At 46.2% G+C, this 14,682-nt stretch overlaps 1 protein-coding gene across 1 annotated transcript in view; it reads left to right on the top strand.

Moving 5' to 3' along the window:
• The first annotated feature begins 3,874 nt into the window (after positions 1-3,874).
• Positions 3,875-14,682, top strand: part of dock1 (dedicator of cytokinesis 1) — a 164,341-nt gene continuing 153,533 nt past the window's right edge. Inside the window, exon 1 of the mRNA XM_056577277.1 lies at positions 3,875-4,091. Coding sequence (XP_056433252.1) covers positions 4,049-4,091 — 43 coding nt within the window. The 5' untranslated portion in view covers positions 3,875-4,048. The remainder of the gene's footprint in view (positions 4,092-14,682) is intronic.

The following is a 14,682-nucleotide window of genomic DNA, read 5'->3' as shown; positions in this document are numbered from 1 at the left end:
CGGCCTCGGGTTTCAGACTGCAGGGGGGATAAAGGAACCGCAGACTGGAGGTCTCTCTCTCTCTCTCTCTCTCTCTCTCTCCTTCTCGCTCTCTCTCTCTCTCTCCTTCTCGCTCTCTCTCTCTCTCTCTCTCTCTCTCTCTCCCTCTCCCTCTCTCTCTCTCCTTGTCTCCCTCTCTCCAGGTGACAAACTAACCTCGCACGGCCAGCTCGCAGGATGCCTTCCAACAGCACTCAGCACATGAAAGTCAAATAATCCTGTCAGGATGGAAACGATTCTCCTCCTTCCAGCGTGCTCTTGCTGAGAATCCTATAATCACCCCAGCCTTGACCGACCCTTCCACCTTAAAGCGGGCGCTGCACTTTTCGAGTTCAACCGAAACAAAAAGCTGCCCAAGAATAATCAAGACTTTTAGATTGGATGTCGACCGAAAACAATCTCTCCTTGGTGGTGAGTCCTGCTGTTTTCAGGACGAGCCTGTGTCTTTCTCTCTGGGTGCGTGAGGCTAGACCAGCCTCTTCGACAGACACTGTCCCTAGTCAGCCGTGGAGCCATGTGAGGGGACGACAGGGCCAACAACAGAGCCACAGAACAGAGGGCCAGCACACAGTCCAATACACAACGAGAGAGGGAGACGGAGGAGGAGAGGAGAGGATGAGGAGGAGGAGGAGAGAGGAGAAGGGAGGAACCGAGAGGAATACAGAAATCAGAACACCCAGTCTGACGACCAGGAGAAGAAAGAAAGTGCGATGTTTGGTTAAATAAAGTAATCGCTTTGATTTATCGCGGACAATCTCCGAAACACATTCCCCCAATGTTGTAAACAAAATAGTTAAAGTCACGCTGTTCTAAATGGTAAATGGTGTGGGACACACACACACATGCGCGCACACACACACACACACACACACACACACACACACACACACACACACACACACACACACACACACACATGGACACACACACACAGGCACGCATGTGCACACACACGTACGCATGTGCACACACACACACACACACACACACACACACGCACACACACATATATACACACACATCAGCATGTGTATGAACAAAGGCAAAAACGGACACACACACACACACACACACACACACACACACACACACACACACACACACACACACACACACACACGCAAACAAACAACATTTATTCGAGCACTTCCATTTTCACCCTCCCCCCGCAAACAATAGAACATAACTTTACCCAGCCGATCGATATACCCCGTAATGAACTGCTTGTGACTCCTTTAATAGAACCTCTCTCTAAATCTGCGCTCAGTGTTGTGTGTGTTGTTTGTGTGGCCTTGTGATCTCGTGGTGAGCGGCTGATGAGACCTCTCTGTCTATGAGCCGCGGTCCCAGGCCATGTGATCGCTGCGGGACAGCCTGAGGACTTGGGAGGAGTGCCTCTGACTGTGGGCTCCAACGTGTCAGACACTTGACACAGGCCCCGTGACGTCCTGGAGACAGCACACACGACGGGAGAACAGGACTTTCAGAGCCGCCCGTCTAGAGACCAATCCTCGCTCACGTCTTTGGCGAACGGGCTGGAAAGTGGCTAACCTTCCGGTTACCAGCCAACCCGCTCTACCTCCGCTCTACCTCCGTTTTCATTATCTCTCCTCCTCGCTGAGTGTCTAGGTGACACCTCACCCTAACTGCTCCTGACGAGCAGGCTGTCGAACTTCATGTCTGACTCCGCCGTTGTGTGAATGTGTGCATGAATGGGTGAATGTTAGGCAATATTGTAAAACGCTTTGAGTGGCCACTGGTTAGAAAAGGGCTGTACGTTTCCATATTGTCCATTTATATATAGTTGCCTATGTTGACTGTCAACCTGAATCAACGAAATACTAATGTTTACTCATGCTAAAGGCTCCTACTGCTAATATTGAAGGTACTATATGTAACCAATTGGCCATAATAAATCCTATTAGGCCTACCAGGAAATGTCATCAGAGATTAAGGATGCTATATCCTCTAAGAACAATGATGCCTAGCCTGTATGTACTCTTCTGAAGTGTGCGTTCCGGTCTGAGTATTTTTATTTTTGGTGTTTTATGATCCACTATTCTCAGATTAATCCCGGTTGCCAGTTTCGAATCAAACGGGGGGTGGAGGCGTGGCCGGGTGCGTTTGGTCTACAGTTCCCATTTCAAACGTGTCAATGTTACATAGTTTATTGACTTGAATATTTCTTATAATAATGATTATAATAATGATAATAAAAGTAATCATATTATTAATAACATCAATAATAATAATAAATAAAATAGAACATAAATCTTTTCATGTTAAAGGCACCCAGTGCAACTTTCGAGGCTTAAAAATAAACATTCAATTTCTAGTCTTTTTTACACGTAGTAAGTTTCAATAACTCCATACCATTACATACCGGCATTTAAGCAGCAAAGATGAGACGTCGGTTGTGTGGTGAGAACTGATACAAAATCGATAACAACAACAATGCCGCCATTTTCTTTATTTTTTGTAACCTACAATAAATAAAGCAGGCTTCCAGTCAATGGAAAAATGGCTTCTCCCCACCGGCGATTGTTGTTGTTTACGATTTTCTATCAGTTCTCACCACACAACGACGTCTCATCTTTGCTCCTTGAATGTCGATATGTATGGAGTTATTGAAACTTACTACGTGTAAAAAAGACTAGAAATTGAATGTTTATTTTTCATTGAATGTTTACATAAAGTTGCACTGGGTGCCTTTAAGCCTATTTCTTTCAATTCATATCATTTTTTTAATGAGAAGCGAGGGTTAGGGTTAAGGTTAGGGTTAGGGAGCCTTGAATTAGATTAGGGTTAGGGTTAGAAATTCATGGTTAGGGTTACGGTTAAATAAATGAGCAGTCTGCTGGTGGCCCGCGGGCACCTAAAGGAGAGTGTTAACGCCCTCTGCTGGCCAAACAGCATTATTTCCCCTTTGAAATTATCAAATACAATATTAAATACTTAAACTTCATCATTCTTTAACTTGAGCTTCGAGACTCCCTGTATAGCACAACTTCCAATGCTTAGAATTAAATTGTTTATTCTCTTTTTAAGATTGTGTCGAAGAACACACCATTGGTTTATAGTGCCAGTGGGAGAGGCTGTTCAAGACGTTACTTGTGCGATCACATTAGCGCACAACATTTACATGTTGTCCAATGTTTAAATTAATAATGTTTAAATTAACGAGCTACTGTTTATCTTCCTCATCACATAAGAAGCCTAATATTAAACCAACAAAATCAGTAGGCTGGTTGGTATCAATAATCATAAACCGAGATCATCATGCAAATTATAACAAGTTGTGTAAATATATCCAATCAAACTGGTTCGTCATGAATGATCAAACGTACTCAAACCACTAGAGTCGGCACGTGTTCTGCTTTGGATGTCCAAGCCCATGGATTCATACGCAAAGATACTATAGTATCTTTGAATGAATAGGGCCGGGGCCAGGGTATAGAAATTAGTGAGGTCCAGATTTTTGGAAGCAAAACCCAAGCCATGCACTACACACGAACTCCTTATCTATAATTAAATAGATACAGAGGGACTTCTTGGCAAACATACTTTTATTAAAATATGATTATAATTTGTGTTTGTGTGTAATGTTAAAGTATTCAACTCCTTATATACAGTTATATAGCGTCTTTACTTTATATATATATATAAAAAAGGACGATAAAACAACGTTTATGTATAATTTTCTTAATTTAGGAATTAATTACCAAGGTCCGAACAACGGTGACCTCACAGCTGTCTACCGCCACTGTAGATTCATGCATAGATTCATGTATTGATACATTGTGTCTGTGATGCGTCCTCTAGGCGAGGCGCGCGTCCTGCTCCACAGCGCCCCCCCGCGGCGCGTCCTGTCAGTGGTGGAAAATGGCTGCTCGCTGTAGCTCCCAAAATCACAGAGAAAACTGAAAAGTATTTCAACACACGAACACACATCTCTGGACTCGCTTTTTGACAAGGGAAAACGAGTTTCGGGGAATTTCCGACACCGACCATGTCTCGCTGGGTGCCCACCAAGAAGGAAAAGTATGGTGTTGGTGAGTAGAAAAGTTCCTGATCCATCGTTAGCATGGCCTAGCTCTGCAGCGCATTGTCCAAGTTTGGGAACAATTGTGATTTAGCAAAGCTCTGCCTTCTGCATGTCGTCCAGTCCGCATAACTTATCCTCAACGTGGCTCTTTGTTTTCCTAGGCTGGGGAAGGCAGATGATGTGTGTGTGTGTGTGTGTGTGTGTGTCTGTTGGTTGTGTGAAACTACTTTGCATTCATGCAAAACCAGTAGTGAGAGTGTTTGTCGGGATCATACTTGGGATGGGATTCAGACTAAAGACCAGCCTGGACTCTTAGAGTCTCCAGAGACCATAGCAGAGGCTAAATCATACTTTTGGTACGGATTCAGACTGTAGCCCAGACTAGACTGTAGACTAGATTAAAATAGACTGGGACAGACTGTGGAACAGGTTAGACAGTAGATCTGACTAGACTAGAACAGGCTAGACTATAGATCAGACTAGACTAGAATGTATAGCAGACTGTAGAACAGACAAGACTAGATGGGATTGCACTGTTAAAAAGACTACACCAGAATGTAAAACAGACAAGACTAGAATGTATAATAGACTGTAGAACAGACTACACTAGAATGTATAACAGACTGTAGAACAAACTACACTAGAATGTATAACATACTGTACTACATACTAGATGGGATGAGACTTTAGACTATACTCGATTTTTAGAAGTGACTGTACAACAGGTTAGACGGTGGATCAGCCTAGACTTGAGAGGACTGTAGACTTGACGTAACTAGACTGGAGAACAGGCTGGACTCCACTGTAGAACAGACTAGATTGGATCATACTGTAGAAAGGCACGCCTAGTGCAACAATTTCCTGTGTTGTGGGGCCTGCAGTGGGAAAGTGCTCCACCCGCTTGTAACTGGGATTAATTGTGTTTTATTTGCCTGGGACACGTTATAAGAGGTGATTTATATTCGTTTTCTGAGCTGTCCTCTTTTTTTTATGATGCCTCGGCTGTCGTTGAGGAGGTGTGGCCTGAGATCCCTGTTCTGTTGTGTGTGGTTCAGAGGAGCTCACTGAAGGAACCTTCACGGTCCATGTTGATCAGTTAGCTCTGGCTCACTCACAAGATCCTGAAGGGATAGAATCGTGAATGAAAAGAGCCAGCGACCAAGTCAACGTTACAAATCATCGCGTATTTTAGTTTGTAGTGATTTAGAAACTAATCTAAACGAAATCATGGATGGAAATAAATGATCTTCATTATTTTGTACCGTCTTTAATCAAATGTGTCTGATTTAACTATACCGTATCCTAAATATATGACATAACATGGCAACAATTCTTTGTGGTGATGATAACTGAAAACTTGCCGTAATCGTCCCACTCAAAAAGTTCTACCCCAATCCAAAATGTCCTCATTAATAGCGACGCATGAAATAAACAACGCATCTCTGGTCCCGCAGGGCCTTCACACACTGAGCTGTCAGGTTGTACAGAGACCCTGATGCAGTAGGCTCATGTTTATCAGACTCATTCCTCAACCCGGAAAGATAACATACTTTACTAATCCCTGAAGGGAAACCGAGGGAATAATACTCTGCTTCTCAACATCCGATTCACACAGAATCCTTCCCGTCGCCGTCTGAACAGCCTTCTCCAAACGTCTCAGCCCCGGTCGTCGTGGGGACTACGGTTGGAGAAGATGACTCATACGTATTTATGGTGGTAGCGGATTGGTGGAGGCCACATCCACAACCGCTGCAGTATTAAAAAGCGTCTCTGTGATGACCGAGAGGCACTAATAAGCCCCGTCCTATCTGCAATATCGTCCGTGGTGGAGCTATTTATGTCATCGCGTCAGTCTCCCAGTGGCCCTCTGTATCAAACAACACAGCGCACGCTAGCCTAGCCTCGCTTGCAGTGAGTGGCTCAGGACGTAGAGCATGTGGCCTACCACCGTGGGGTTACTGGTTCGATCCCCGGCTTCTCCAAGCCAGGTGTTGCACTATCTCTGAGCAAGGGACCTTTTAACCCAAACTGCTCCCGACGAGCTGGCTGCTGCCCTGCATGTCTGTCTGAGGCCCTGATTGTAAAGGGCCGCTGGCCGCTGATTGGACAGTCCATTTCCCATTGTTGTTGCATAACGCTTCATAATACAAGCCATCACTTCAGTGTCGTTGCATAGTCCCCTGGCAATTGTAGCAACAATGCCTTTAGCATGCTAGTAGTGGACGCCTCCTGCTCCTGTTGCTTATTATCGTGAGGCTCAGAGAGTGGTGCTGGTGAGATTACGAGGCTACATAACTGTAAAGCTAACACAACGGCAGACCATCAACACAGCAGGCTCTCACCTAGGTCCAAAATGTTGTGTTTTTGTTCTCTATGTCCAAGTGAGAGACGCGCGAACACACGCACGCACACGCGCGCACGCGCGAACACACGCACACACGCGAACACACGCATACACGAACACACAAATACGATTTGGAGGAAAAGGTTCTGCTTCATTTCCCAGAGCCTCTGGGACTGCGCACCCCTAGCTTTACCCAGAATGCACCAGAGGAACCCTAACGGTGTTGTTATTGTTGTTTTTCTCACATTGTTTGGGAGGTGAACGCGTGCCCAGAGGCTCGCTCCACCTCCTCATATAGGGGTTGTGTCGGATTCCACCGGATGGTTCTTGAAGGTCTGTGAGCTCCGCAGCCCGCCAGATCTTCCTCGTCTTTGTGGCTGTTCAGTGAAGAGGTCTAAGCGATGCCGCGGTGTGCACCCCCCTGGTGACTTCAAATAGTGTGTGTGTGTGTGTGTGTGTGTGTGTGTGTGTGTGTGTGTGTGTGTGTGTGTGTGTGTGTGTGTGTGTGTGTGTGTGTGTGTGTGTGTGTGTGTGTGTGTGTGTGTGTGTGTGCGAGACACAAAGCAAGTACTAAGAGGTCAACGACACAGTGGGATTGTTCAATTGAAGCAAGTTCATCATTTGACCCAGTGCCATTAAGCCCAGTTGAAATTTAAAGGATGCTGTGGGGCTTGATTGGCACCGAAAGCTGCCTTCACTCCTGGCAACGCAGTTAGGATTCAGGAAAACTTCGACAACCTTCATATTCCCCGTTCATTTGTGTGAGGCAACACATTTGAGCAAATGTCAGGTGTGATTGTCTCTTTAATTCTGTGTTCATCACAACGTGAGATCGCACCAGAAACATCCGCAGGGGAGCATACTTGAGGCTTGATGTAATTTGAAAATACAAATTTGGGAGAGCACTTCACAGCACAAGTGTATGCCGCAGGTACATAAAAATGCTTGTACAGTGCACAAAATGTTCTTTTCCTTTTTGTGCCACAGAGAATTGGGCTGCGGTTCTTCTGCTTTAACTTTGATTGAAAAAGGACCCAAGACAAATAGGCTGGGTGGAGAACGCAGGCAGGTTATTTGTGGCCCATACGATGCAGATTGGGATGGCAGGGAAAGGCTGCTTCCTGTGGGTCACTTGGCATTGCTGCTTATCTCAGACAATGACAAACCCTGCCTGTTCGAATTCTCCTTCTCACTCTCGGGCGATCTCTGTATCTATCAATCCTGTTAGTCTCTCTCTCTCTCTCTCTCTCTCTCTCTCTCTCTCTCTCTCTCTCTCTCTCTCTCTCTCTCTCTCTCCTCTCTCCTCTCTCTCTCTCTCCTCTCTCTCTCTCTCTCTCTCTCTCTCTCTCTCTCTCTCTCTCTCTCTCTCTCTCTCTCTCTCTCTCTCTCTCTGCTCTCCGAGATCTCTCTCTCTCTCTCTCTCTCTCTCTCTCTCTTCATCTCTCTCTCTCTCTCTCTCTCTCTCTCTCTGGGTCTCAGTCCTTATCTCAAGTGTAGCTATGATTGGTTTTGAGGCCGCCTGTTTGCTTCCCTTTCACCCGTCTAAGATGGAGGAGTCGCAGTCTGGGCATTATCCTCCATAAGAAGGGTAGTGGTCCCCTGACACGTAGGAGGAGGGGTTCACTGGGGAGAGATGGAGATGAGGAGGGACATACCTCAGCCTCCACTGAGTATTCTATGAAGCCCCCATCACCTACGCCCAAGAACACATTTCTCGCCCTCCCACCCACCACGGTACTCGGATTGCAAATATGGGAGCAATTAACACTGTCTCAGTTACTGCAGTGAGTGCATGTGTTTTGAATCCCCAGCCAAGTGAATTACCCGTAAAGCTTCGGGGCTATTTGGCGTGGATGATAGGAAACAATGTGGGAGTGAATGGTGATGGTAATAGGTGGAAAGTTAAAATGAAGGTGTCTGATGTGTTGATTGGCTTTTTATTTTATTCTAACTAGTTTGGATACGGTCGTCTTATGATGGAAAGACAAGAGATTGAATAAGAATGATATCTAATTTTGTGATACATTTCCTTTGTGGTCAATTTCGGCATTGGAGTAATTTTCAGATCGGTTTTAGACCAGAATGAAGATAAAATAAAATGCCTTTTCTCCGTTTGGCCTTCACATTAATCACTGCGATTATAATCATCCCTATGCTTAGCGAAAAATTAGAGCTAATGCCCCCAATATTGTGGCCACTTTATTATCAGGGTTTTGGATCTGAATATCCTTACATTCAGTACATCGGCAATGTTTGTTGTTGAATACTTCTCCAGCAAGTCAACCATCCATACTTCATACTAGAGAGAGCTGCCTGCCTTCTCCCCCTCCCCCTGAACCCCCAAGAAAAACGCTGTGCTATCCGACGTGCTAAAGTACTTTTCGATGGCGGAAAAACAAACAGAAAACTGGTGATAAATAGTCCTGAGCAGGGGGGAGATGGGCAGGAGGACATGAGGCAGGTGCGGGCTGTGCTCTTCCCTCACTGTCGGGTGTCTCACAAACGGCTCCTAGTTGGTGGTGAAGCCAGGTTGCGCTGCCTGTTTATCATGACAACAGTAGAAGCTTGCGTGCGCTGACAGAGGAAGTTGAGCGGTCACATAAGAGGATACAAGGGGCCAGTGTTCGCCGGTCTGACCACAGAGCGTGGTTTTGGTTTCTATGGCAGGAAGTGACCGAACGCCCTTTGGCACAGACGTGTGGGTAGGCTATTTTTTTTTTTTTTAGAGACACCCTCCACCTAGTGTCTGACACCCCCCCCCCCCCCCCCCCCCCCCATCCCCGAGCCGTTTGTCTCTGCAGCGGGAGAGGGTGTGTCCCGCTGTGTTTTGTCTCTGCTCAAAATGGCCTCCCGTTTCCCTTTCTGACCCGGCTCTGTTTACGACGAGAGGAGGCGTTGTCCTGCGCTGTCGACCACACAGCCACCCGCTGCACAAAGGCGATGGCATCGGCCGTCAGCGGCCATGAATACAATTTAAACCCCCCCCCCTCCTCCTCGTTTTCACAAACCCCCGTCACACATTTACTTTCAGGGTGTTTAGCAGACACTTTTATCCAAAGTGTATATATGTCAGAATAAAGAGAAAAAGTAATACATTGCTGTCGGTTCGTAAGATAAGTAAGGATGTTCATAGAACCAAGTGCCAAGCACTAACAATGTCTTGGTGAACCCATTCCGCGTATTCAACAAAGATAGCTAGGATAAGATGCTACACAATGCCAAGTACTATTTTTAAGTCAAGATGTACAACATACATTAAGTGTGCAAGATGGGATTGGGGGTATAAGGGGGGAGGCTATGCAGAGTCTAGGTCAGGGCTCTCAAACTCAATTTACCTGGGGGCCGCTGGAGTTAGAGTCTGGGTGAGGCTGGGCCGCATTAAGTATTCCACAAAAAAGTGCAAATATCCAGTCTTCTCAAGCTTTAATATTAACAGTTCTGCAACATGAATGCTTTTTTGAACATGAATGGCTCTTTTGAACATGAACGGCTCTTTAAAACATGAACCTTCTTCAGAACATGAACTGTCCTTCAGAACATATGGCTTTTCTTGCCTATTCCTCCTGATAACTGCTGCTCTTCATCTGTTCATCATTTTAACACGGGAAGAAAAAAAAAGAAAAAATCCCTAGACGCGCAGATGATTGCGGCAGAAAAACTGAGTAGTTTAAACTTCCAGGGTCGAATATTTTTGAGAGGAGATGCATGTAATAATTTTCTAAATGTATTACATGATTTTATCTCATGATATATAAATTTCAATTAATATGTGTCGGCCTCAACTTGATACAAAACACTCTTCACAACGTCGATATTTACTCTCCCACTGGAAATACAGGAAGTCACACACACACACACACACACACACACACACACACACACACACACACACACACACACACACACCTACCGACGTATCAAGGCCCATGCAGTTATAAAATGCAATCAAACATGTCAAAACATTGACATCTTCTATAAATAGCCTACCAACGTTTGCAGTGAGAAAAACTGACGCACATTTCATGCTGGGATATGTAGCTCCACAACTTGAGGAACTCGGTTGCTAAGCGGTTAGTTTCAGATGCTTCAGTAAGCTCGAAATACATCAGAGGAGTCACACAGGAGAGAAGGGCGTATCTCCAGCGCGCACACACTTGGGAGAAGCCATACCATTGGCCTACGTACATTTCACCTCCATCTTATGACTAAATTTTGATGTCAAGTAGGGGGCCACAAAATATCGTCCGGTGGGCCGCAATTGGCCCGCGGGCCGCGAGTTTGAAACCCCTGGTCTAGGTGAACTCTTATAGTGCTCGTACATGTTCTCTGAAGTTCCAGATCAAGTATACTTTTCTATATTGCACGTCTAAAACCTTCTGTGTGCGTCATGCTACCCTGAAACACCTACAGGTAAACGTCCGCTTGTACGTGGGTGTTTGCGCACGGTTTATGTTCTGTGAGAGAGGATCACGGTAGATTGTTTACTAGCGTGTGTGCAGGAGTTTAATGTTGAATTATGCCTCACCGGCTTCCGATAGCGAATTTGAATTAGCTGACACAAAGCCCAGTCCCCCACAGCTCATTAAGTCAAACTGCACGGACATCACTGTGATCAACATTGAGGAAAGGCTCCGTATGGGGGGGGGGGGGGGGGGTGTGTGTGTGTGTGTGCGCTCAGCACTAGGCATTAGTCTCAAGGATAGCTCTCAGTCTGAAAGATATCTTGTGAGAAGAAACCCACATCCTAAATCGATGCGCTGATAACTTAATGCAGTGTTTTTCAACCACTGTGCCTCGGCACACTGCTGTGCCGTGAGAGATGGACAAGTGTGCCGTGAAAAATGATGCAAATTCACTTCATTGGTTAACAATATATATATTGATCTACTCCGTGTAAGCCAGTCTGAGCCGAGTGTGCGTGGTTGGTGATGCAACGTAAATACTCCCATATGCCTGTTGGTGGCGGTAGGCAGTGCAATTAATTGACAGATATACAAATAATAAATTACAGATGAAGTGATTGATGTACACATGAGTAACGCAACGCAAACATGGATAAAAATTTGAAAAGAAAATAACCCACTCCTGATCAAATTGCCCCCATAACCATTCCAGTCGATGAGCCCACAACAAGTGGGATTCAAAATAAAGCAAAAATGGTAAGCTGAAGGCTGTACAGTGACACGTATCTGTCATTTGGTTTTTCCTTTACTGGGGATCCTGTTGCACCGTGTCCGTTGTGCGTAATATGTGGGGAAGCTATCAAACACCCATACCTCCAAAATAAGCCTTCGGACAATTTTGTTCGTTTGCTTGACAGTACTCTGAAACAGGCAACTTTGATGAGGAAAGCCACAAAGGTGTCCGAGGAAGCCCTCCTCGCTAGCTATTTAGTAGCTGAACTTGTGGCTAAATCCAAAAAAACCACACAATGTGGTGGAAACATTAATATTACCAACCTGCAAAGCCATTGTCAATGCCATTCTAGGCCTAGATGCAGAGAAAGAGGTGGCTAAGGTCTCCCTCCCAGATAACACCATAGCGAGACGAATTTATGATATGTCTGCGGACATAGAGAGTGTGGTTTTGGAGAAGATACGGTGCAGTGAGAAATATGCTTTGCAACTGGATGAATCCACAGATATCAGTCCGGTCGTTGTTCCCGGGGAAAAGTTCTGGCCTGCGTATACGAATTGAGGGAGGAATTAAAAATATTTTTGACTGAAGAGAAGAGGTTCGATGACGCAAAGCTGCTTGCAAGTGATGAATGGTGTGCGCGGCTTGCATACATGGCAGATACGTTTGCGTATCTCAATGAACTCAATGCGCGAATGCAAGGTCGAGATGACCTTGCATGGATAGTTTTTGGTTGACTGCTGCCAAAGAATACCCAATCGTGGCAAACAAGGCTATCTCAACATTGCTACCTCTGCGAGCTGGGCTTTTCAAGTCTAACTGCAATAAAGACTAAAAACAGAGAACGTCTGCGATCAATTGACGAGGAACTACGCTTGTGCCTCATACATTTCTGCCAGGATTCCATGTTTGTGTGCATCTAAACAGGCCCAGATTTCACACTGAGTGAGTTTTAAGTCTTTGAACAATAAATGTAAAGGCTACTGTATTTTGTTGTGCCGTGTGCCGTGGCACAAAAAAGGTTGAAAAACACTGACTTAATGCATGCTTAATTGACTAGCCTGATTATCGCTGCGTTCGAGAGAGCATAAGTCTTCATCATCATCGCTGTCGTTGTGGTCCAGGCATTCCTCTCCGTCGATAAACAGATCGCCCCCTGATTTCCGGCTCTCATCAGACGTTTTGCAGGGATTCCCTAACCCTATTCTCTAAACTGATTCGTCATCATGCCTTCATCATTCGTATCATATCGTGAGGTACCCTGTGATTCCCACCCCTAATTGGTTCGGAGCACGCATCACGAGGAAGCACCTTTGCTTGGCGGCAACGCCGTTTCAACACGAGCGGCCTGCGGCACGATCGCCACCAAGATGACCGACAGCCGGCCTGTTTCATCAGCGAGTAGCTTAGTGGTGCCCTGCTGCTCCCCGGCTGGCCCCCACAGGCCCGCCGGGCCGGATCACTCACCTCTCGCTCCGACCGCTGCGGGTTCTGAAATGACCTTGACCTTCCCTGCGTGGTGGTGATTACCTCATGCGGTCTTGTATTCCCGCCATCTTTCCACTGACTCCATCTACTCTGCACTGGAGTCTGCGTTACTAGGCGTGACGAACCCGTCTCCTCTGTAGAAGTAGAGGCAGGATAATGAAATGGCTCTGAATATATTGTGCTGAAACATTGTTATTCTGCCTAGACCCATAGATCTTTATTGCAACTTGTGCCGGTGGCTGGTCGATTAGCAGCTGGATATAGCGTTATTTAGCATTAGTGTCTCGCTAATTGGGAATAAAGATCTCAGTGCTGCGCCGCGACATGTCTCCATGTACTAGCTGTGTCTGTGTCGGACGCTCCCAGTTCACTGCTGTGCGTCTGGGCCAATTAGCGGTAGCCCTCGGCTACGCAGCCGTTGTGATCAGAGTTTACCGGGCGCAGCCTCGTGTGGAACACAGTCAGTGGAAGGAGGGCAGGCGGCAGGGTCCATGTACACGACCAGGCAAGGTGTGTGTGTGTGTGTGTGTGTGTGTGTGTGTGTGTGTGTGTGTGTGTGTGTGTGTGTGTGTGTGTGTGTGTGTGTGTGTGTGTGTGTGTGTGTGTGTGTGTGTGTGTGTGTGTGTGTGTGTGTGTGTGTGTCCCACCTATTGATTTGGGTGTACCGAGCAGCAGTGAGTATTGTAGTGGTGGAGCCCTGCTGGGCTCGGCCCGCTGACCTGACAGATGGTGAGGGTTCTGGTCCGTGTCAGATGGAGACACCGGGGTCATCTCCACGGAGATGTTTATCACCTCATTAGGACCGGTGCCGAGGGTATGAATTGCGTCTGATAGGCAACCGACCGTTGGTTTGCTAGCAGGCAGCTAACTCTGTGGGTCACAATGGCATATTCATAATGTATTTCTCGGGATAAAATGTCATAAAAACACTTAATTGTTTACATTTTCTCATATTTTATTTGTAATCGCCCAGCTGGCATTTGCATACAGAGTTACTCAGACATTTGTTATAAATTGGTGTGAAAGTCTCTCACCCACAAACTACAGCTAATGAATATTAATGTCCTTTTCTAATTGTGAGTCGTGTTGGGGAAAACCATCCGCCGATCTTGACAGACTCAGAGTGCCTCAGCCAGGGCCTTCACCTCTGGGGCTGAAGGTACTCGGCAGCAGTCGGTGTTGTGCAGGAGCTCAGCTAGTGGGGGTGATGGATGGAGTCTGCTGCCAGCGTGGTCCAGAGGGCAAGCGGGGGACGGTGGTCACTCTGCTGCCTGACTGATGACCACAGAACTAAATTCCTGCTAATAGCCAGGCAGCACACAGCCTGTGGGTTGATCAGTGTCACGTACGCATACACGCACGCACGTACACACGCGCAGGCGTACACATAGTCACAATACAGTATAGTCACCGTCGTGATGTTGGTGTTTGCGTTGCTTCGACATTTCGGGAGTGGTGGCCTTTAAACCGGCCTCTGCATTGTGGTCATCAAGTCCCAAAATATAACGCCAATAAAAGAGTTGTTGCTTCATTGGTTCATCATTTATAGCTGGGGATTGAACTAGCAACCATCCGGTTACAATCAACCAGCTGGACCTCCAGTAAATGATCAACTAGGCTAGAGTATAAT

Source organism: Gadus chalcogrammus, chromosome 18 (assembly GCF_026213295.1).
Source record: "Gadus chalcogrammus isolate NIFS_2021 chromosome 18, NIFS_Gcha_1.0, whole genome shotgun sequence".
Classification (NCBI taxonomy): Eukaryota; Metazoa; Chordata; class Actinopteri; order Gadiformes; family Gadidae; genus Gadus; species Gadus chalcogrammus.
The sequence above is the reverse complement of the archived record's forward strand: the minus strand, read 5'-3'. Positions and strand labels throughout refer to the sequence as shown.